This window comes from Chlorocebus sabaeus, chromosome 9 (assembly GCF_047675955.1).
Source record: "Chlorocebus sabaeus isolate Y175 chromosome 9, mChlSab1.0.hap1, whole genome shotgun sequence".
Taxonomy (NCBI): domain Eukaryota; kingdom Metazoa; phylum Chordata; class Mammalia; order Primates; family Cercopithecidae; genus Chlorocebus; species Chlorocebus sabaeus.
The window spans coordinates 48,636,095-48,658,941 of record NC_132912.1 but is presented as its reverse complement, the minus strand read 5'-3'; the positions used below and the strand labels follow the sequence as shown (position 1 = coordinate 48,658,941).

The 22,847-nt window shown below is 35.2% G+C and overlaps 1 protein-coding gene and 1 non-coding gene across 2 annotated transcripts in view; both read left to right on the top strand.

The window, feature by feature from the left end:
* Positions 1 to 22,847, top strand: part of LOC103236371 (uncharacterized) — a 76,614-nt gene that overhangs the window by 5,164 nt on the left and 48,603 nt on the right. Inside the window, 8 exon segments of the mRNA XM_073019525.1 lie at positions 1,324 to 1,430; positions 3,014 to 3,151; positions 5,767 to 5,822; positions 8,876 to 8,937; positions 10,163 to 10,253; positions 15,342 to 15,370; positions 15,464 to 15,536; positions 21,291 to 21,321. Coding sequence (XP_072875626.1) covers positions 1,324 to 1,430; positions 3,014 to 3,151; positions 5,767 to 5,822; positions 8,876 to 8,937; positions 10,163 to 10,253; positions 15,342 to 15,370; positions 15,464 to 15,536; positions 21,291 to 21,321 — 587 coding nt within the window.
* Positions 4,386 to 4,492, top strand: LOC119620017 (U6 spliceosomal RNA). The gene has a single exon (XR_005236416.1). It is a non-coding gene; the product is annotated as a U6 spliceosomal RNA (small nuclear RNA).

Here is a 22,847-nt window from a genome sequence, read left to right as displayed (position 1 = left end):
TATCAATTCCTCTTTCATAGTATATTTTGGTAAAGATTTCAAGGTATTCAAGACAGTTGATAGGTGTTTATAATATATAGTTTGTATAGTTTATATTTTACATTAATTCATTAATAATGGGGTTGACTTCTAGAATTTAGAAGACTTTTTAAACAATGATTTTTCTGTATATAAACCATAAATAATTATCTTGTATTAAAATGCCTTTAAGCCTTTTTAGATTAATCATGGTTATATTTGAATAGGTTATGCCTATTGCAGAAAATATTACATCCTTCTCCTCAGAATTGTCCCTTAAAATTCAAGTGATTTAGTGGCTTCTATTATGCTAATCCATATAGATGAGTTAGAACTTTCATTAATAAGTCATTTTATTCATATTTTTGATATTTTGCCAAAAATTAAGTAGCAACTACATAGAAACCAGAATAAAAATGGATTGTTGCATTTTAAGAAGTAGATATGCATTAGAATCTTAGGATTATCATTATAATTGAGAATAAACTTTCATACTGAGTTTTTAATAGCTGAGATAAAATTCTATTGTCTTGTAATAGGAGAAACCCCATGGACCATTTAATAATAAGCAATCAAAGTTCATTTGAAGCCAATCTCTATTAATTTAGAGTCACTTCCTTAGTGACCCATGTAGAACAGGTGTGCTTGACATCGGCATCTGGGATCTTGGGATTATTGATAGAAGAGAATCAAGCGAGTTTGTATTACCCAGAGGAAACCTCCATTTTTCTTGGAAAACTTTCAGATCTGAAATTATAATTTGTCAAATGTTAATGTCTGCCACAGAAATATATTGTCAAATAAGGAATAGTCAAAGTTCAAGTCATTTATTGAATAATGGACATTTAATTCACAGTTTTATAATATTTCTTGAAAATAGATAATGGTAGAATCTGTTGAGGTATAGTGCTTCTGGTAAGGTAATTATTCTTTGGAATATAGTTTAAGAAACACTGCTTTAGAGGTAACAATTTAGATTACTAATTTAGTCAAAAACAAAGTATTTACTACTATGTCTTAGGGTTTAAGGATATAGAGATAAAAGATACAGCCCTTGCCCTCAAGAAGCTCTTGGTTTAGATGGGAAACCAGAGATAACCAGAGTTAACATGGTGATGCAGAGGCTGAATATTTACAAGGGAAGGTGCAGTGCATGGGAAAGCACAGAAAAGGGACAAAGAAGGGACTGCTATTGACTTACTTTCTATTTTATGTGTTTAAGTTCATAGGATATTATATAAGGTTTTCAGTTCAGCTGAGAAATATGTAATTTCCTGAATTTTAAACTATTTTGCTATTTTACAGGCTAGCCTCACACCACTTTTACTGGCCATAACGAAAAGAAGTGAGCAAATTGTGGAATTTTTACTGACAAAAAATGCAAATGCAAATGCAGTCAATAGGTTTAAATGGTATAGTATTTCTTTTTTTATTAAAAAACACTTGAGCAGTGTTCTAGAGTAATAACACTTGTCAGAAATGTTAATAACATTTACTTAAAATTATTAGATTATAGTGAAAATATCAACACAAATTATCAGAAGAAAAGCAATTATTTTGACTGGTCAACATAAAGAACAGTATACAGTAGGATTTATCTTCTCTTATTATATTGACTGATTCCTATGTGTAATCTGATGTTTTTGGTTGCATTATCTTCTGTTAGCTAAAGTGGTTCTCTATTAGTTTTAAGAAGTATGAATAAGTTTACTTTATAATTCAATATTGAATGATTAACACTTTTATAGTATTTTTCTGACTTCTGTTTTTTATACACTTTTTTAAAAATGCAATATTTCCTGGGCATGGTAACTGTCGCCTGTTATCCCACCACTTTGAGAGGCCAAGGTGGTTGGATCACTTGAGGCCAGGAGTTTGAGACCAGCCTAGCCAACATGGTGTAACCCCGTTTCTACTAAAAATACAAAAATTAGCTGGACATGGCGGCACATGCCTGTAGTCCCAGCTACTCGGGGGGCTGAGGCAGGAGAATCGCTTGAACCTGGAGGCAGAAGTTGCAATGAGCTGAGATAGTGCCACCACACTCCAGCCTGGGTAACAGAGCGAGATTCTGTCCCAAAGGAAAAAAAAGCAAAATTAAATAGAAATAGGAGTTTAAAACCATTTTGTCTTTAGGATAACTGTTTACTTTAAGTTGTTTCATTTGAAGAATATTAATTTTAGGTTATCCCTATGTGACTATTAATTGCTATCACCAGATACTGTGAATTTATTATTATTTTTCCTTTTTTATTCATAGTGTATTTTTATTTTTAATTTGTATGGTGAGAGGGAAGAAATACATCTTTAATTGGATTAACATTTTAGTTAATTAAGATAAGCCATAGGTGAGTAATAAAGAGAAAAGAGGCTTTCGATTCATACAAGACTGAGTTTAATTTCTAGTTTCCTCACTTGATAGGTGTGACCTTGCAAACATTACTTAATACCAAGTATGATTTTCTATATGAAAAAGAGAATAATAATATGTCCTTTAAGGATGATTGCATTGAAGTAACATTATGAATATCAACAGCATTTAATTCAGGGTCTCATACATTCTTATCAGCATCATTAACTAAACTTACCATGACTACTACTAATATCATTATTCCTAATATTGTTTTAAGCCTTCAGATTGCTGTCACTGGTCTGACTTCTAGCTGATTTTGAAGTATAAACTATTACATCAGACTAAGGAAGGAATAGATAATTCTTCACTTAAATCTTTGCCTCTGTTAGATTAGTGAACAGAGCATAATTTCTTGCCCCTCAAAGGACTTTATATTAGTCAATTCTAGTATGCCATATCCCATTGGGACATGAGTCTTTTTGCTCCTTCCTTTCAGCCTTCGTGGTGATTTACAAGGATAAACATTTGAGCACTCAAGATATTTATGTTTGTTACTACATGTAAATGGTTAATTCTACATTGACAGGCACATATTAAATTGGTTCTGCTCATAATAATGAAGTTATCTCTTTGTTATTTTAGCACAGCTCTCATGCTCGCTGTATGTCATGGATCATCAGAGATAGTCGGCATGCTGCTTCTGCGAAATGTTGACGTCTTTGCTGAAGATACGTGTGGAATGACTGCAGTACGTTATGCTATTGCTTGTGGATTTGATCAGTAAGTGTTTACATTTAGAGGCTAGGTGAGATTTTATAGTTTGTTTCAGGTAGTTTTTGAATGTGAGTTAGTTCGCTTCATCAGCCAGAAACTAGGCAAAAAGCTAGACTAGTTAGGAGTATCGTGTCCAAGATTCTTTATTTAAGGACTTTCAACAACTTTATCCCTAATGTTGTCTAGTTGATTTTTCTAATTAGTTATTTGGGTCTTGAAATGTCCACTTTAGCAGAAAACCTGATAGTGTCCCCTAGGGGCTGTCTTCCATATCTAAATACTTGAATTTTTAAAAAAAAAAATCCAAAGGGTTCCCTAAGTCCAAGGAAGACATTCTTTTTGTATAAGTCAAAAGGATTGGAGGCGGAAATCGCTATATCTCAAGTAAGTTGGTTAGATTTAACAGAGTTCAGCCTCATCCATCATTGATCAGTCTTCATGTATAAAAGTAGGAATTTTGTTGTTTCCATTGATTCTGTTGCTGCATCATTGCCATTGAAACTGCTCCTGCAGTCTGGTAATGATTGACCTTTGTGACCTTACTGACATAGATCCCTCAGCCTTTATGGTGATCCATATGTAGACTTCAAAGTCATTAGTTTTTTAAAAGTTCACATACATATTCTCAGCCATTATTTCCAAAGTACCAGCACCCTGCTCTGGCAGCTAGGACTTTTAACTTTAGCCACTCACATAGTGAGCAAATTGACCCTTCTCCTCCCACTCAAAACCTGATGTGAAACCCACATCTTAGCCTGGACTTGGCCTAGACCTTCATGGTAAGTTATCCTTTGAATGACTTTTTTCTATTTTCTCTAGCAAATATTAGTTGTGATAGTTTAAAACTGTAAGACAGGTTGAAATAATGTTACAGGAATAAATTAGAGATCCATTTTTATTTTGTTACCAGATCTATATCCCTGGCAATTTATATCCCGTGAGGCACCATTTTATAGGTAGTGGAAGGCCTCATCTTATTCTGTAAGATCCTATGTCATCTTTCCAAATTTGTAGTCGTTTCCAACTTGTAGTTGTCCCTTCAAGTGATTCTTTTTTCCTAAAAGCAAAAATCTCCCATGCTACTTGCATCTCTATCTCGAGTTTTTAAAATATTTTCAAATTCTGCATTACCATGAAGCCATTCAATAGACTTCACTCTATCTCAAGTAAGTTAGTTAGATTTAACAGAGCTAAGCCTCATCCATCATTGATCAGTCTTCATGTGTAAAAGTTGGGATCTGTTCTGGCTTCAGTGGTACATATACTAAAATTGAAACAATGTCGAGAAGATCAGCATGGTCCCTGCACAAGGATGGCACACAAATCTGTGAAGTGTTGCATATTTCTTGCAGTCCCCAAAAAAGACATTTGACTACCTTCTAACTAGCTCCAAGGAAACGGTGTGAGTCAAAGCAAAATGCGTGACACCAAGTATTGCAGTTGTGATTTTCATACAAAAAATATTTATGTAAGGTGATGTATGAAATGAGATGTGGTGAGTAACACATAGGATCTTCTGTGCAAATATGTTGTAAGTAGGCATCTCAGAAATGAGAAAATAACAACTTGCATCTTCTTTGTGGAACTTACAAAAAACAGTGGTAGGGTTTTGTCTTCCACAGCAGCTGGAAATGAACATAGTGACTAAGCCTCATTTTTAACAAAGATTTGTTAGTTCAGGTTTAAGGAGGTAGATAAAGAGTAGTAGTAGTCCAAGCCAGATGCTGACATCTATTAGTTTTCTGCCCTTGGTGTGACTGATGAGCTCAGTAATAGAGGATAATCAGGTTATCCAATTTGATGAATTAATACATTTATAAATAAATTTCATTACAAATTATAAAATAGCTTAGATGCCTTGAATTACAAGCCACAGAGACTAGAACATCTGATAACCAAAAGTAGGAATTAATAACAGAAAACTGCAACATTTGAACATTATAACCTATGAAGAAACACTTTTTTAAAAAAATTAAATTTATTTTTTGTAGAGATATGGTCTTCCCTTGTTGCCCAGGCTGGTCTTGAACTTCTGGGCTCAAGCAATCCTCCTGTCTCAGTATCCCAAAGTGCTTGCATCACAGGCATGAGCCACTACACCAGGCCAACACATTGGGTTTTATTGGGAATTTTAAAATAGTTTCAGCAATAAGATTCAAGAACAAGTTATTTCATTGCTTCACTATTTCTTTGAGCATTTTAAAAATGTTATCTTGTTAAATCTTTATAATAACCTAGTGAAATGAGGCTCTAAAATCCTCATTTTTAGAAGACATTGAGCCTAAGAGAAGCAGCTTGTTCAACAAAAAGTACCTATTGGTAACATGCTAGGACTTTTTCTGAGTTAGGGACATTTTCCATTAAGCCAAGCTAACTGTAGTTAATTTACTGAGTTATACTGCCCTCAATTCATGACTATTTCATCTTACTTTAATTCTTCTTTAATTAGAAACTTAATAAGTTCATAGAGCTAACAAACTTAAAGTCTATGGAATAAGTAATGTTCTGATATTAGCTCTGATATTGTCTGAAATACTCTAAGAACTTAATACATTTGGTAAATGTTTTTTATAATATCAGTGTTAAAATAGTAATTTTATTTATTACATTTTAATACCTAGCATTCATCAACAACTTTTGGAATATATACGAAAATTATCTAAAAATGCTGGTCCAGGTACGACTTCTGATAGTAAACTACTCTTGGTGGTGCTACCATAAGATTATGGAAGTGTTGATCACAAAAAGGCAATTCAAAAAGCAATGTGTAAATAGCATGTGTTTACATATGTACGTGTGTGTGTGTGTGTATATATATGTAGCTTTAATTTTTAGTTTATAATTCAGAATTAGTTAATAATTTCATTGTAGGTAGTTTATAATCTCAAAAAATATTATCTGAAAAAATATTTGTTTAATTTTGGTCCCTAAAATCCTATATAATACTTTTCTATACATAAGTAATGCAATTTTTAAGTTTGTATATTGTATGTTTCCTCAATTGTCCTAACAACTTAGGCTTGGTATAAAATGTATAACCCTTGTTGTGATTGATGAACTCAGTAATAGGGGATGCTTAGGTTAGCCAATTTAATTTAAGCAGCTGAAAATCTGCTTCCTATATTAATGAATTAATATATTTATAAACAAATTTTATTACAAATTATAAAGTAGCTTACATGCCCTGAATTACAAGCCACAAAGAATTGAACATCTAATAATGAAAAGTAGGAATTAATAACAGAAAGCTGTAACATTTGAATATTATAACCTGCGGCAGTCCGTCCTACAGATGATTGAGACACATACCCAGACACCCATATTCAGTGAAAGAGCAGCAAGGGTTCTGAGCTGATTACAGACACCAAGGAAGGTGCTGTAAAGAGTCAGCAGCCACAGTCCTGGCTAGCTGGCCCTGTGGGCATTTATTAGCAAAGTTTTAATGACAAAGGCTTTGAGTCCACACACCTGTGGGTAATTAATCTGGTCACCCCCCCCACCCCAGGAGAGCCATCCTGCCCATGGGTGATCAAAAGTTAGTCTTAAGACCACATAAGTAAATAAGCTATTTAGATAAACTACTCTACCTTCCTTTGTACCCACTTTAAGCTATTTACTCAAGGTAAGAATTAGGCTGCTTTCAGCCATAACCTTATCTTGAGACTTTTACAAAACCCTCTGGCCTTCTAAGAAGATTTGTGTCTATGTCCTATAACTTCATATTAAAATGTTTTTCACCAGCCTGACTGAACTCCCACAATAACCGATGAAGAAACACAGTTTTAAAAATTTATTTATTTATTTATTTATTTATTTATTTATTTATTTATTTATTGTAGAGACAGGATCTCCTTATGTTGCCCAGGCTGATATTGAACTTCTGGGCTCTATTTAATTTTTACAATACATAGTTTGGATTTAGTAAATGAGAATTAATTACAGTTGAGTCTTGAGCAATGAGAGTTAGGGTGCTGATCCCCCATGTAGCTGAAAATCTGCTTCATATGAAAATCTGTTTCTTTCGACTCCTCCAAAACTTTACTAGTAGTCCACTGTTGATCTGGAGCCTCACTGAAAGCATAAACAGTCAATTAATTCATAGTTTCTATTTTATATGTGAGCTGGAAGAAAGAAACTTTTATAAGAAGGAAAAAATATATTCACTATTGAGTGGAAGTGAATTATTATACATAAAGGTCTTCATTCTTATTTGCCTTCATGTTAGTAGTCTGATAAGGAGGAGGCAGAGGAGAGATTTGTCTTGCTATCTTGCAGTGGCAACGGAAAAGAAAAATCTGTCTATTAGTGGGCTCCTACAGTGAAACCCTTATTCAAGGATCAACTGTGGGACATAGTGACTTGTGTCACTAAAAAAGTAACTATCTTTAGAACTTGAAATTTAATAATACTTTTCTGGCACCATAAACAAATACCAACAAGAATCACAAAACTTAGCCAGGGTGCCTCTGTACCAATAGGAGATTATTTTTCAAAGATACTTACTGAATGTAGAAGTCAGAAAAGCAATTTTTTTGTTGAGAAGCGCAGGTTATGTTACATAGTCTTGTACCAACAAGGTCTCACTATTATCAACTTCATTCCCCCTAAGTTGAAACCAAATAAGATATATTTACTTCATTAGAACAAGATATGTTGTTCTATCTGCTGGATAATTAGTGTGTTAATAGTAATTTGTTACAACAAGATACTGTGTTTCTAATAGTCAAAATATTATCATTATAAATATTCAAATAGCTTAACTCTAGGCTCAACAAATTATAATAAAGTTACAAAAATTTTTCATAATAACAAAAAATGTGACATAATGCATTGTACAATATGAACTATATGAGCACTTATTTATTATATATTTATCAAAGGACCTCTATAAGTTAGGTTTTGCAAGTTGCAAGAGACAAAGATAGAATACACATTGTTTGGGTCTTTGAGGTGCTCATAATACAGTACAGGTGTCCCTATTGAATTTCTGCATTTTTCCAACAGAATTTCCTAAAAAATATTTTTTATTCATTTATCCACTTGTCCACTTAACAACTGTCAGGTATCTTTATGGCACTAAGAATCTTCCTTGTTATTATCATTGTCATTTTTTATTATTTACTACTTTACTAAGGTACTAAGCATTTTTCTTGTTATTATCATCTTTTTATTATTTATTACTTTATTTAGTGCTTACTCTGTGCCAGAACCCCTTTGGGAGCTTATAATTATTACTTATTATGTCATGTTGTTACTGTATTCAGCATGTGTCAGACATTTTATATCCAAGGTGAAGAATTAAAGCTTTAAAAAGTTTGATAGTGTCCAGGCACAGTGGCTCACTCCTGTAATCCTAGCACTTTGGGAGGCCAAGGTAGATGGATTGCTTGAGCTCAGGAGTTTGAGACCAGCCCGACTAACATGGTGAAACCTGTCTCTACTAAATATGAAAAATTAGCGGGGCAATGTGGCCCCTTGCCTATAATCCCAGCTACTTGGGAGGCTGAGGTAGGAGAATTGCTTGAATTGCATTGAGCTGAGATCACACCACTGCACTCCAACCTGGGTGACTGAGCGAGACTCTGTCTCAAAAAAAAAAAAAAAAAAAAGAATATATGGGCTACAGAGGAAATATCACAGACTCACAAATGAAAGTAGATTTGTATATGTTTTTAAAATTTATAGTAGAGAAGTGTTCTCATGAATGTATGTGTGATTAACCTTTTATAGATCAGATGATCCCATCAGAATCCAAACAAAAGGACAAAGAAGAAAATTCTTGGGATTTAGAGGTACTATGTAGTATTAAAGTTTTTGTTTTAATATTAGTACTGCATGATATGAAAACACAAAATCAGAGGCTTAGGCTTTATTTTTTCACCTCTGCGTATGTCCACCCCAAATTGTTTTTTATATTTTTCAGAGTACACTGAATAGAGAATCTATGTGCTAGGTAGATTACTGCTTCATAGTGAAATTCTGCTTATTTGTAGGATTAATTTAAGAAGCCAGTGTGGTATAGTGTAAAAAATAAGGCTTAGAAGTCACTAGAAGTTCACATGGGATCTGAAGTATGTTTGTCTAAAAACAAAAGAATGACACTGAGTCCAGTTATGGGCAAATATATGATTCTGTGGTATATTTAGATGTACAGAAGTTCTAACTGGCATCATAGAGAGACAGTTTAAACAGCCGTATTGTAAAAGTTGGGGCCAGAAAAGTTAATGGCTGAGACTTGAATGTATTGACGTATCTTTATTGTTCAGTATAGAGCTGAGGGAACATTTCAGGAGAAGGAAAAGTCTGAGGAATAGGAAACCTTGTGGGACTATAATAACAAGAGTATTGGTTGAGTATTCTTTTAAAAATATAAATTATTTTCACAAATAGAACTCCTTGAGGTCCTCTGTGGCAGTCAAGTTGCCTCAGGTTGAGTGTCAAATAATAGTGATGTACTTTAAGGTCACAACTATGGAAAGACATAGAAAGGATCTGACCTCTTACAAACAAGCAGCTGCTGCCTGGTGGTAACAGCAAAGGGTGGAAGTGAATAGACAGGTAGATTTTATCTGATTTGTCATGAGACAAAAAGACTTTAATATTGTTTGCTTTGATTTAGACATGACATAATTATTTTTCTTACTGCATTTACATTCTATTCAAGCACTTCCTGTCAGCATAAATTTTGTCGAGAACATATTGCTGATAAGTTAGATATTTTTAAGAGATAATTTTTGAAATATGCATGAGTGAATTTTTTCATGAATGTGATGTGTTTTTCCTGCTCAGTAACCAAGTTAATGGCCACATGAACGTAAAGATAAGCTTGATGTAGACCGTATTACGTGAGGTTTTCTATCAAAATGTTTTGGTTCTTTATACATATCTGCTCTAAAATTGAATTGCTTGTGAAGCAGAAAACTGTGTTTTTAAAAAAGATTTGAATTAGAAAATGTTGATACTCTTCATTATTACGATTTTTCCATTTAAATTATTTATTGGTATTACTTTTAACAGAGTGACCGTGAGACTGTTTCACAGAAGGATGTCTGTTTACCCAAGGCTACACCTCAAAAAGAATTCCATACGATAAGTGAAAAATTAGAAGGTAAGAACCATTTTTTACTTAAAAGCCATTTGACCAAATATTTCTCTAAACTGATGAGGAAGAATATCCTCTAATAGCAAAAGAGAATTATCTTCTAAATGCAAAGTGTGGAGAAAAAGAGAAGTGAAATGGCGATAAGTTATACGTCTTATCAAGTGTTGACAACAGACTATATTGAGAGTGCTGAAACGGAGCTGAATTACTAGTTTGAATTCAAGATATTCCAAGACCTGAGGAAAATAAGAAAATAAGAAGGAAGAAAGTAGTAAAAGAGGAAATGAAGACTGAGAGAGACAGAGTGTACAGAGAGTACATGAAGGAACAGGAAGCATGTTTATATAATGGAGGATGATAAAATGAAATAATTATTTACAAAGAGATTGGGTATGGTTAGAAATTTGGGAAGAATAAAAAGTGACCTTCTAGTACCAAAATTTACCAGAGAATTACAGCAAAGGTATTCTGATTCTTCCTGTATTTCTCACTGGTGGGAAGCCATTAGGGACGGAAGCACTTGACCATGGAGAACTGTGTTCTATTTGCAGTAGGTGAGAGTAAGCCTATGTGCACAGCCACATATGTATATAATTTGTCATGTACAATCCGTATATACCAGAAGTTTTCATACAAAATCAGCTGGAAACCTTGTTAACAATTCACACTGTGATTCAGCCAACTTGGGATTCTGCATTTTTAGTAAGTTCTCAGGCGATGCTGATGCTGGTGGTCCTTGGACCTTGCTCTGAGTAGCAAGAGGAGAGGCCATTCTTGGGGAAAATGTGGAAGAGGAGCAATTGAGTAGAAGGTTGCAATGGAAAAGGGTCAGGGGAAAGGATTATGTTGATCTTATTTTTGAGTATGTTTTGAGCCAGAGGTGAAGAAGGAAGGGGTAACACAATAGAAATTATAGAAGGAAGATATTACCACTAAACAAAGAGAAAGGAAAGAGTGGGGAAAAGAAGTTTAACAGGTGTTGAATGGGAAGAATCAAGAGCACAGGTCTAGAGATTATTTTTACTAAAGAGGAGAGATTGTGAGACAGGAAGCAGGGGACAAGAGAGAAGTCAGCTAGATTATTTTGGATTTTCTATGAAGGAAAATTGAGTGAACTCACTTCAGAAGCATTTAGAATATTTTTACTGCAGAATGTTAGAGTGTTGGTACGCCGGAGACGACTGGAATCATGAGGGTTAGTAGAATTGGACTAAACCTCAGTGTCTCATTAATTTTCTTTATTAATATGAGGCATCAAATATATATATGTATATATTTTGTTGATATTTGCAATTTGAATAAGCGATGCTTGAATGTAAGAACGTTGGCTTGGCTTTATTTTTAAGGAAGCAAATTGTGTTGGTAAAATTACCATTTTATAAAAATTCATTAGAGAATAACATGATACACCAAACCAGACTAATTTAAGAAACCATAAAATTCTGAATTTATGACTTGAATACTTAAGTTATTGTTATTCATAGGTATTATGCTGATTTTTACATAGAAAATGTTATTAATATTTAATAAGTCTGTTGCAAATAAATTAAAAACAAATATATCAATATTGAAAGCTTATTAAATTTGCTATTCTTGATGAGGTTTGTGCATTTTCCTCCATGAGTGGATCAAGAAATACTGAGATGGCTAAGCTAGAAATTACAAAAATGTTGGCATACTATTATACCATATGGGTATGAAAATCAATGAATATTTATATTTAGTATTATGCCCTAAGTATATATCTAAGCTGATTAATTCATAACATTTTCACTGATGAGATGTTAATTCTACATTCAGCTGAACTCTCATTCAAATTGTACTTTCTCAATGACAGGACATATTAAAGAACATGATGAATGTTTGTAATGTAATGATATAAATTTTACTATTACTATTACTATTATTATTATTATTATTATTATTATTATTATTATTTTTGAGATGGAGTCTTGCTCTGTCGCCCAGGCTGGAGTGCAGTGGCTGGATCTAGGCTCACTGCAAGCTCCGCCTCCCGGGTTTACACCATTCTCCTGCCTCAGCCTCCCGAGTAGCTGGGACTACAGGCTCCTGCCACCTCGCCCAGCTAGTTTTTTGTATTTTTTAGTAGAGACGGGGTTTCACCGGGTTAGCCAGGATGGTCTCGATCTCCTGACCTCGTGATCCTCCCACCTCGCCCTCCCAAAGTGCTGGGATTACAGGCTTGAGCCACCGCGCCTGGCGATATAAATTATTATAATGTATTGCATTAAAGACACCTTGTGGAGCATTCAACATTCAGCCTTTGCATTTATTTCCTCAGTGTCATGATTTGCTCCTCTGATTCAAGATCACTTCTCTCCTCATCACTGAGCATATACATATTGGTATTAACACTTTTTGCAAAAATCATATATAAATGGTTGTACAATGTTCTTGTCATTCTATAGCAACTTTTTATTTTTTTGTTCAGCGATTAGCTCATTTTTCATTTATTTTAAGATTTCAGGCTGTGCGCGTTGGCTGACCCTGTAACCCCAGCACATTGGGAGGCTGAGGTGGGCGGATCACGAGGTCAGGAGATTGAGACCATCCTGGCTAACATGGTGAAACCCCATCTCTAGTAAAAATACAAAAAATTAGCCGGGCGTGGTGGTGGGCACCTGTAGTCCCAACTATTCAGGAGGCTGAGGCAGAAGAATGGCGTGAACCCAGGAGGCATGGCTTGCAGTGAGCCCAGACTGTAGTACTGCACTCCAGCCTGGGCCACAGGGCAAGACTCCATCTAAAAAAAAAGAAAAAAAATTCATAGTGTGCATTTTTACTTTGCACCACTTAATTAGACTCTCTTCATGGTGACTAAAAAGCAACGTAAATATAATTACAGGTGTTAACAAGCCTTGGTTAAAGTGTATGTCCTACTTCATGCTATATTAGAAATTAAAAGTGAATTACTCAAAATACAAGTATGTACAGCCATACATTTCAATTGCCATTACAAATGTGGCTCACTAATCTTTAGAGCTATGCCATGTGACCTGTCCTGACTCTAAAAAACTCCAATGTATTCCTTTATAAAAATAAAAGTAACAAAAAAATAACTAAGGTAGTATTTCCCTACCTGGTTCCTCTGCATGGATTTTGAACTTCAGGGATAATCAGATCACGATTTAAAACCAGTTTTCAACCATACATAGGATTCTTAAGTGCCAAGTGATAAATGGTTCCTTGATGATGAGATAGTCCTTAATGTTTCATCTCTTCGTGTTTTGCTTTTTTATCTTGTGTTAGAAAGTTTAAAGCCAGCTATTGTCTTTATAAGGGAAAATATTTTGGTTACATATTCATTTCCTGTCTCATGACACTCTGCTTTCTTTGCACTTAGTGAGGATGTACATTTATCAAATTTTTACCTAAAACAAGCAGATGAATTAATGGTATCATTTCTTATATATGAATTTCTAAGTTTTCTTCACTGCTTCAGAAGTAAATTTTAAAGATATTAATGAATCAAGAAGGACCTCCTCATTGTAATTAAAGCAGGTTTTTATTTAAAGTGTATTGAATACAATTTTAAGCACTTTTTTTCTAAAACACATACATGCAATATGGTCATGCATATTTAGCGTTCAAATGGGTAGACATAAATTTTGTGTGTTTTAGAGAGTTTATATCCCTGAGTGTCTTAATTATTGATCAATTATCTCTCAAAGAAAACCACATATGTAGTTGGTATTTCTAAATGTACTAAAGTGTGTCATACTGAAAAAAAAAAGTAGGGAAAAATGAGAGATTAAACATGTTTTATTCATATTATTTGATGAAATGAGATATATTTCTATATCAAAGAGATGTCTACTTTTTCTTGAGGCTTTTTTTCTATAAGAATTTTTTCATAACAGTAGTTTAACAACTCACATGGTAGAACAGATAGAATTAGTTTTAGAAACAAAACAATTGTAATATACATTCCTTGAACACTAAAACTGTTATTTTCAATAACCATTATTCTAACATTGAAATACACAGGTTAATGATATGTAAAAAGCCTCTGGAAGTTTACTTCTAGTTTTTGATACTTTCATATTAGATTTCTTTTTTTTTCTTTTATTGAGACAGTATCTTGCTCTGTCATCCAGGCTGGCGTGCAGTGTCATGATCTTGGCTCAGTGCAACCTCCGCCTCCTGGGTTCAAGTGATTCTCGTACCTCAGACTCCCATGTAGCTGGGAATACAGGCATGTGCCACCATACCTGGCTAATTTTTGTATTTTTAGTGGAGACTGCGTTTCGCTATTTTATCCAGGCTGGTTTGGAACTCCTGGCCTCAAGAGATCCGCCCTCCTCAGCCTTCCAAAGTGCTGGAGTTACAGACATGAGCCACTGCACCTGGCCTATATTGGTTTGTTGATGGGTGTGCTTGAACCTTTTTGTATAAGTGGATCAGGAAATTTTAAGAGAACTAAGCTAGAGAACCCCATCAATGTAAAAATACTTGTATTTCACAGAGGTACAAAAATGAATATGTTTATTAACTTTTATTCTATATGTAGATATGCTGATAAATTTAGAACATTCTCTGTAATGATAAGTAAATTGTACCTTTGAACTCTCATCACAGCTTTGCAATTCCTAAATTACAGGACAAATTGAAGAACATAATAGCTACATGTAGTATATTGACATAAGTGATTCTGATGTGTTTCCTTAACAATAAAATATTGCATTCTACCATTATCTTGGGTATTTATTTTTGTTGGGGGGTGGTGGGGGCATGACTTGGTCATCTTATTGAATACAACTTCTTTCCTTATACAGCAGCTTACTCTTACTTCTATTAGGATTTTTGTGCTTTAGTTATTGTCACTTTAAATATATTTTCACTGTTGAAATCTTCACAGCATGTTTGGTGAAATATATTTTTGAAATTTTCTTAGGTATATTTCTGTCAAGTAGGCATGTTAACAAATACAATCACCCAAAAGACCCTGAAACCTAGTGTAATCTCTTTTCAATCCAAGCATGAGGATTCATCTTCATATTCACACTGTATGAATGTTTGGTAGGCTTTGACAGGCTTGCATATAATCAATTATATACGTCCCTTTTCTTTTAGAGTCTCCTCATAAAGATGGTCTTCTGAAGGTAATACCTTTTATATTTTTATCTTGAGTATTAACTACATATTTTATGAAGTATACATTATATATTAATTATTTTGTTTCCAAACCCATTTAGCCTACTTGTGGAATGAAAGTTTCTATTCCAAATAAAGCCTTAGAAATGAAGCATATACAAACATTCAAAGCAGGTAAATTTTGTAATTTTAATTTTACTCTGGAAAGAAGAATATTAAAATATTTGAAATGCTGAGAGCCTTATATTCCCAATGTTGTTTTCTTTTCAAAATTTGATGGGAAAATTTGATACAAATAATGCCAATGTTAGTATTTATGTTTGAAAAAATGCCATTTACAAGCATAAGATTTAGAGATTTAAAAAAAAAAAATCCGCTTTACTTCATGTGGTTCTACTTTAATGTCCTGATAGTATAAAGTTTCCAACTTGCAATTTCTGTATGTGCTTGGTTTTAAGGCAGGTGAAATTTGAGACTGTCAAATATTTGCAGTGGTTCAAATACTGATTGGAATTCTGCTATTTACCTAGAGGAAAATTTCACTTGCTGACATGACAGTTGTGGTGTTGTTACTCTGAGAATCTAAAGAAAATCAGTTTTTTTTCTTTTTAATTAGCTGACTGAATGTGTGTGTGAGTGTGACTTATAATATTAAAAAGTAAGTCAAGCAATCATTCCTTGATGACTCTTTGCTACACAGTGTTTTAGAAGAGTGACTCCAAAGCATTTGGCCTTGGTGTCTCTTTATGCTACTGTAATTAATTGCCTAGAGGTACAAAACAGCCTGAATTAGTTTTTGTTGTCATTTCCATGCATGTTTAAAACATTTTACAACAGGCTGTGCACAGTGGCACATGCCTGTAATCCTAGCATTTTGGGAGACCAAGGCAGGCAAGTAACTTAAGGTCAGGAGTCCCAGACCAGCCTGGTCAACATAGTGAATCCCCATCTCTACTAACAATAACAAAAAATAGCCAGTTGTGGTGGTGGGTGCCTGTAATCTGGGCTACTCTGGAGGCTGAGGCAGGAGAATCTCTTGAACCTAGGAGGCAGAAGTTACAGTGAGCTGAGGTTGTGCCACTTTAGCCTAAGTGACAGAGTGAGACTCCATCTCAAAAAGCAAACAAAAAAACAAAAATTCTCAACATATGTGTGCAGTTATAGACTATATGTAGAATTTGTTTTCTTATCTTACTGTACTGTACATATTATATTGGAAATTCCTTTTTTGTTTACTTATCATGTGTTTTAGTTGTACTTAATACAATTAGCTCCACTTTGATTTAAGGCCTCATAGTTTGTCATTTTAACTCTAAAAGCATTTAATTAGGCTGTCTTTCATAGCCACTAAAAGTCAACATTAAATGACAGCTTGTATCAGAGAGCTTTTATTGAAGTGGGAGTATTTACTGCTTCAATTAATGTTAAAAATTAAAGTGAAAATATTTAACATACAGGAATACATTTTAAATATTTATCTTTTTGGAGACAGAGTTTCACTCTTTCGCTCCTGCTGGAGTGCAATGGCGTGATCTCAGCTCACTACCACCTCTGCCTCCCAGACTCAAGTCTTTCTCCTGCATCAACATCCCAAGTACAAATACTCATTTGTACCAGTCACTAGAAAAGCAAATGTGATTAGTGTGATTAGCTTAGAATCATTTCTCGTTTTGTAGATGAGATGGGAGTAATGGGATAATAAATATATAAATTAACTTGTGTTTCTGTAGCAAGAAAGAATAAATAATGGTTATGTGTAGGAAGCCAGCAATGTTTTCTGCAGGCATTCATTGGAGTTGTTTGAGCAGCGGAGTCCCAAGATTAGATTAAAGTATTAGGGCATTCTGGTCATGGTACAAACCAGAGATTTGCAAACTTCTCCTGTAAAGGGCCAAACAGGAAATATGTTAGGTGATGTGGTCTCTATCACAGCTTTCCAACTCTGCTATTGTAGCATGAAAGCAGTCATAGATAGTGTGTGAGGAAATAGGCATGATTGTACTCCATTAAAACTTTGTCTAAAAACCATTTGTTGAGCTGAATTTGGAATTCCATAACCATGGGTTATGGAATACAACAGTTTGCATTAGGTCCCTTAATTGAGCCTGCGATACCGAGGCTCCACTAACTTTAAGCAGCTTTTTCAATACTTTTATATACTGTTTCTGCTGATAATTGTTGTCCCATGATGAAACCCTAGCCTGAACAATTCTCCCCGAACTTGGAAATCCCGAGTGGGCACCAATGACTTACTGACTCACTTACTGCGAAGTCCTTTTCACCTTCATTTTTGAGTGGTCCGTCGTGATCCTTTTGCAGCATTCATCTTGCGGGGCACCACCTGCGGGTTCCATCCTGTGGAACCTGACCTAGCAAGGGATGAGAGACCTACACTGAAATAGATATTTTGCCTGTCAGTGCGACTCAGGGGCTCTGCTGCGTGAGTCTGCATTGTTGGCCTCGATGAGGTGGCAGAGTTCGCATTATTTAGTACAGAGTAAATGACAAAGATCTCGAGTAAACACCACTAGAGTGTAATTAACATTGCTGACCCCCAGTACAGAGCAATCATGCACCCTCGGATGATCAAAGTTTGGTCTTAGGACCACGTGAGTAAACAAGCTATTTGAATAAACTCTGCCACGTTCCCTAGATGTTTGCTATATTGCTATCAACTCAAAGTAAAGAGGATTAGGCTACTTTCAGCCAAATCATTTACTGAAGCTATGCAACCCCACCGGCCTTCCAAGAAGGTTCGTGTCTATTTCCTATAACTATCTTTATAATTTTTCTAACCACTTTGTCCGATCCCCTACAGGTAGGGTTTCTTTTTCCCTGTGAAAGCCATCAGTTAAGGGGCCATGTCTAACTAGGAAATATAAATATAAAATAAATAAGTTTGTATTTCCAGTGGGAATGGAAAGATAAAGCAAATGCAGAAAAGAGGTACAGTTAATATGATTTACTGATTATTGAGTTTAAAAAGCTAGGGGAGAGAAAAAATCTCAGGTCATTCATAAGTTTCCACGTGGGGAATGCTCATGGGGAAGGAGTCAGAAATTGTCAGGTCAACAGAAAAGTGCAAACAATCATGGGATAGACCAACAATTTTCTTCACATATTGAGTTCAATGAAACATTTATGTGGGATATTTTCAGTAGGTAATTGGATTATTATAGGTATTTCTAGCTGGAGATAGAACTCTGGTTGGAGATGCAGGCTTAGAATAATTTTATTATAATTTTTTGACAAAGCCATAGATCTCAATGAATATGTCCATGATGCAGAAGATGTAGAATAAGAGGAAAGCCATTGACAAAACCCTGGAAATATCAACATTTCACAGAGTCAAAGGACTTCACAAAGGAGACCGAACAGTGGCTAATGAAAAGTAGGAGAGGAGTGAGAGAAAATGATGTTGCAAATTTCTTTTAAATGTGAGAATTTCAAGCAGTGCGATTACTGAAAAGTCAATTGGAGTTAACTTACAAGTTCTGCAGTGATAATCTGCTCAAAAGAATTATTTTAGAGTTGTTAGGTACACTGTTGATGTGGTTAATATTTCTGGTGTCCAAGAAGAAATCTCCCAAGATCCTACCTAACGCTTTGCAACTGAAGCAGTCAACATACCCAGGGTCTGGAAAATTGTCTAGACTGGGGAGTATGCGTGCCAGCATTTTTCCAGAATTGTCAAAACCTAAGGGTCTTGTATGAGGAAAAGTGCTGTCTTTTTTATGTGCTTTTTGTGGAGAGTGGAGATCTGTATTCTCTCTCTCTCTCTATCTTTCTCTCTCTCTCTCTCTCTCTCTCACACACACACACACACACAGACATACACACGTACAGTAATTCACCCTTATCCATGGGGTGTATTTTCTAAGACACCCACTGGATGTCTGAAACTGTGGATAGTATGGAACCCTATACATCCATGTTTTTTTAAGTATGTGCATATTTATGATAAAGTTTAATTCATAAATTAGGCACAGTGAGAGATTAACAATAAGTCATAATAAAACAATAACAACATACTGTATTCAAAGTTAGGTGAATGTAGTCTCTCAAAGTGTCTTGTATTGTACTCACCCTTCTTATTCGTGTGACGATTGTGAGATGATATAATGCCTGTGTGATGAGATGAAGTCAGGTGAATGAGGTAGGAGCTGTCATGTGGTGGTAGGCTACTAATTATTTCTGGCTATCTGACTACATATCCACGTGACCCTGGATCATTGAGCCATGATAATGTTGATGGTTGGGATTTTGATGACAGACCATTTTGATGACTAATGGGCAGTTAGCTTATACAAAGGGATGATTCATGACCTGGGTGAGATGGAACAGCATGTCTTAATATTTCATCATACTCCTTAGAATGACACCTTATTTAGAACTTACGATTTATATATTTCTGGAATTCCCCATTTAATATTTTTGGACTATGGTTGACCATGAGTAACTGAAATTACAGAAATCAAAACCATGGATATTATATTTTGAAATATATGTTTGGTCTTCAACACTGTTTTGTGGCATATAACTCATAAAATGTTTAGAATCTCCAAAGTGATGTCTTTGTATGCTAATAATTGAGTGACGGCTGGCAGTCCCTAGGTAGCTTCAGGATAGGAGCTGGTCACAAAAAAGAACAAGGCATGATTAGGGTGTTGGGACTTTCAGCTCCACCCCTCAACCTCCTAGAGGTGAGAGGAGTTGAAGGTTATATCGATTACCAATGGCCACAGATTTTTTCATTCATGCCTATGTAGTAAAGCTGTTTAAGAACCCAGAAGGACTGGGATCAGAGACCTTCCAGAAAGCTGAATGTATGGAAGTGTTTGGAGGCAGATGTGCCCTGGGAGGGCTGGAAGCTCCATGCTCCTTCCCCTATAACTTGCCGTATGCATCTCTTCATGTGTCTCCTTTATAATACCCTTTATAATAAACTGGTAAGTATGTTTCCTTTAGGATTTGGGGCACTCTGCATGTTAATCCAACCCAAAGACGAAGTTGTGAGGACCCCAACATGAAACCAGATGGTTAGATGTTTCAGAGATCCAGATTTGCAACTGGTGTGGGAGGGCAGTCTTATGAGACTGAACCCTCAGACTGTGGGATCTGAGACTATTTCTAGATAGACAGTGTTGGAATTAAATAGGGGACAACCAGCTGGTTTCTGTTACATAATTGATTGCTTATTTATTGGTAGAGAAAATCCTCCAACATTTGGTCACAGATGTCTTCTGTTTTAATGATGGTGGTGTGAGAACAGAGGGAAATCACGTTGTGTGTCTTTCTACACACAGCGCAGATAAAAAGAGACTACTGTATACTCTGTTCTAACTGCTCCAAGTTCATTTGTCGAGAAATTATACTTTCTAAGGTTGATACTGTCTGCTTATACTAATTCTGCTAATAATACAGTTTTCTGTCAGTCTTAAAGGGTTCTGTTTGGATTATGACTCTTTGTACACTGTAGTTCACTTGCAGATAATCAAATTGTGATAAATTGTTTTTCCTTGCATTTGAGATCTATAAAAGAGGGGAAATAAGCATTCTTAATGCATTAATTTCATAACAATAGTATACTTAATAATAATTTCACTATAGTCTCAATGTATGGTCCAAAATAAATGCTTTATAACAAATCATCTGAGTCTTTGTAAAAAAGCGTTGGAGTATTATGCTTTTTAAACCAAGACCTGAATTATGCATGAAAGTGTGCATGATTCTTTTAAACTAAGTTGAAGTCTCGCTATGTCTCCCAGGCTGCTTTCAGACTCCTGAGCTCCTCAGATGATCCTCCTGCCTCACCTTCAAAGTAGCTGGGATTATAGGCATGTGCCATGATGCCCTCTTATGTTTTTAATATTCTGTATCTTTTATTTATATTTGTTGATTTAATGTATTTACTTTTTTCTTTAATAGTGGATGTGAGTTCTGTAGAGTCTATATTCAGGTAAGACTTTGCTGTTTTTTAAAATATATATGTTAAGTCAGAAAATACAGAGAAAAGAGACCACTATCTGTCGAGTATTCTACTCTGGGCTAGACAACGTATTATGTGCTTAATATTTATCATCTCACATAGTCATCACACAGCTTTGGAAAACATCTGTGCTACTGTCACCTACTTTGTATTAATGAGGCAAATGTGGTTCAGAGAGGTTGATTAATTAGCCTATGATTTCATAGCTAAAAAGTAGCTGACCTTTAAGTTTGCCGTCAGCCTACCTTGCTCCCAAATCCCTTCTCTTCCCTCTCGGCATAGATTGATGGAGACCTATGTATCACTAGGATCAAGGTATAGGTCCAGATGGGATCAATTCACAAAGTCACATTTTGTTATACGTTAACTCATTTTAGAGATTTCCCTTAGAACACTGGTTAATCCAAGACTTCGTTCTAACATGTTTAACAGTTAGAGTGGTAACCAGTACCTTGATTTATCATCAAAGATTTTAGAGCAGATCTGACTTAGCTGTGGTGACAAGACATAGGTTTTTGTTTCATAAGCAAGACCAGGTAAATCCTATAGATGAATTATTTTACTCTTTTTTTTTTTTAATTTATTTATTATTATTAAACTTCAAGTTGTAGGGTACATGTGCACAACGTGCAGGTTTGCTACATATGTATACTTGTGCCATGTTGGTGTGCTGCACCCATCAACTCGTCATTTACATAAGGTATAACTCCCAATGCAATCCCTCCCCCCTCCCCCCCTCCCCCCTCCCCATGATAGGCCCCGGTGTGTGATGTTCCCCTTCCCGAGTCCAAGTGATCTCATTGTTCAGTTCCCGCCTATGAGTGAGAACATGCGGTGTTTGGTTTTCTGTTCTTGTGATAGTTTGCTGAGAATGATGGTTTCCAGCTGCATCCATGTCCCTACAAAGGACACAAACTCATCCTTTTTTATGGCTGCATAGTATTCCATGGTGTATATGTGCCACATTTTCTTAATCCAATCTGTCACTGATGGACATTTGGGTTGATTCCAAGTCTTTGCTATTGTGAATAGTGCTGCAATAAACATACGTGTGCATGTGTCTTTATAGCAGCATAATTTATAATCCTTTGGGTATATACCTAGTAATGGGATGGCTGGGTCATATGGTACATCTAGTTCTAGATCCTTGAGGAATCGCCATACTGTTTTCCATAATGGTTGAACTAGTTTACAATCCCACCAACAGTGTAAAAGTGTTCCTATTTCTCCACATCCTCTCCAGCACCTGTTGTTTCCTGACTTTTTAATGATCGCCATTCTAACTGGTGTGAGATGGTATCTCATTGTGGTTTTGATTTGCATTTCTCTGATGGCCAGTGACTCTTATTGGAGAATATCTACATAGAGATATGTTAATCATATTTAGAAGCTATTTCTTACAGATTTCTCAGTTTACTGACTTCCCAGCTTAGCTTTTCTTCAAAGCAGTACCCTGCCTAGTTGCATGAACTCTTCTTTTTTTTGCTAGAGTCTTT